The sequence below is a fragment of the Frankliniella occidentalis genome, unplaced genomic scaffold (genome assembly GCF_000697945.3).
Source record: "Frankliniella occidentalis isolate FOCC.00 unplaced genomic scaffold, Focc_3.1 Scaffold59, whole genome shotgun sequence".
Classification (NCBI taxonomy): Eukaryota; Metazoa; Arthropoda; class Insecta; order Thysanoptera; family Thripidae; genus Frankliniella; species Frankliniella occidentalis.
The window spans coordinates 517078-517704 of NW_026267189.1; the positions used below are offsets into that span (position 1 = coordinate 517078).

Consider the following 627-nt stretch of genomic DNA (forward strand, 5'->3'; position numbering starts at 1 on the left):
TCGCAGATGGATACGTAGGTAGCTGGATGTGGAAAACGTCTTGTTGCAGACTGTGCAGATAAATGGCTTTTCTCCCGTGTGAGCTCTCATGTGTTGACTCAGGCTAACAGAATGAGGGCACTTCTTGTGGCACACGGAGCACTCATATGGTTTCTCTCCGGTGTGGGTTCTCATGTGTGTACGCAGGTTGATATCTTGAGTGAACTTCATGTGGCACACGGTGCACTCGTGTGGTTTCTCTCCGGCGTGACGACGCAGATGGACACGTAGATTGGAGGCAAAAGAAAACGTTTTGTTGCAAAGTGAGCACTTGAATGGCTTTTCTCCAGTGTGAGTTCTCATGTGTTGCCTCAGGCTAACAGATTGAGGGTACTTCTTGTGGCACACGGAGCACTCATATGGTTTCTCTCCGGTGTGACGTCGCAGATGGATACGTAGGTGGCTGGATCTGGAAAACGTCTTGTTGCAGACTGTGCAGATAAATGGCTTTTCTCCAGTGTGAGTTCTAAGGTGATCACGGAGGCTGTTATCTTGAGTGAACTTCTGATGGCACACGGTGCACTCATACGGCTTCTCTCCTGTGTGGGTTCTCATATGTTTACTCAGGTTTCCAGTCTGAGTGAACTT

At 48.8% G+C, this 627-nt stretch overlaps 2 protein-coding genes across 3 annotated transcripts in view; both read right to left on the reverse strand.

Moving 5' to 3' along the window:
- The window catches only part of LOC113216746 (zinc finger protein ZFP2-like), a 1113-nt gene extending 492 nt beyond the window's left edge, over positions 1-621 (reverse strand). The window contains exon 1 of the mRNA XM_052267791.1: positions 5-621. Coding sequence (XP_052123751.1) covers positions 5-594 — 590 coding nt within the window. The 5' untranslated portion in view covers positions 595-621. The remainder of the gene's footprint in view (positions 1-4) is intronic.
- Positions 1-627, reverse strand: part of LOC113216747 (uncharacterized) — an 82866-nt gene that overhangs the window by 38516 nt on the left and 43723 nt on the right. The window lies entirely within an intron of this gene.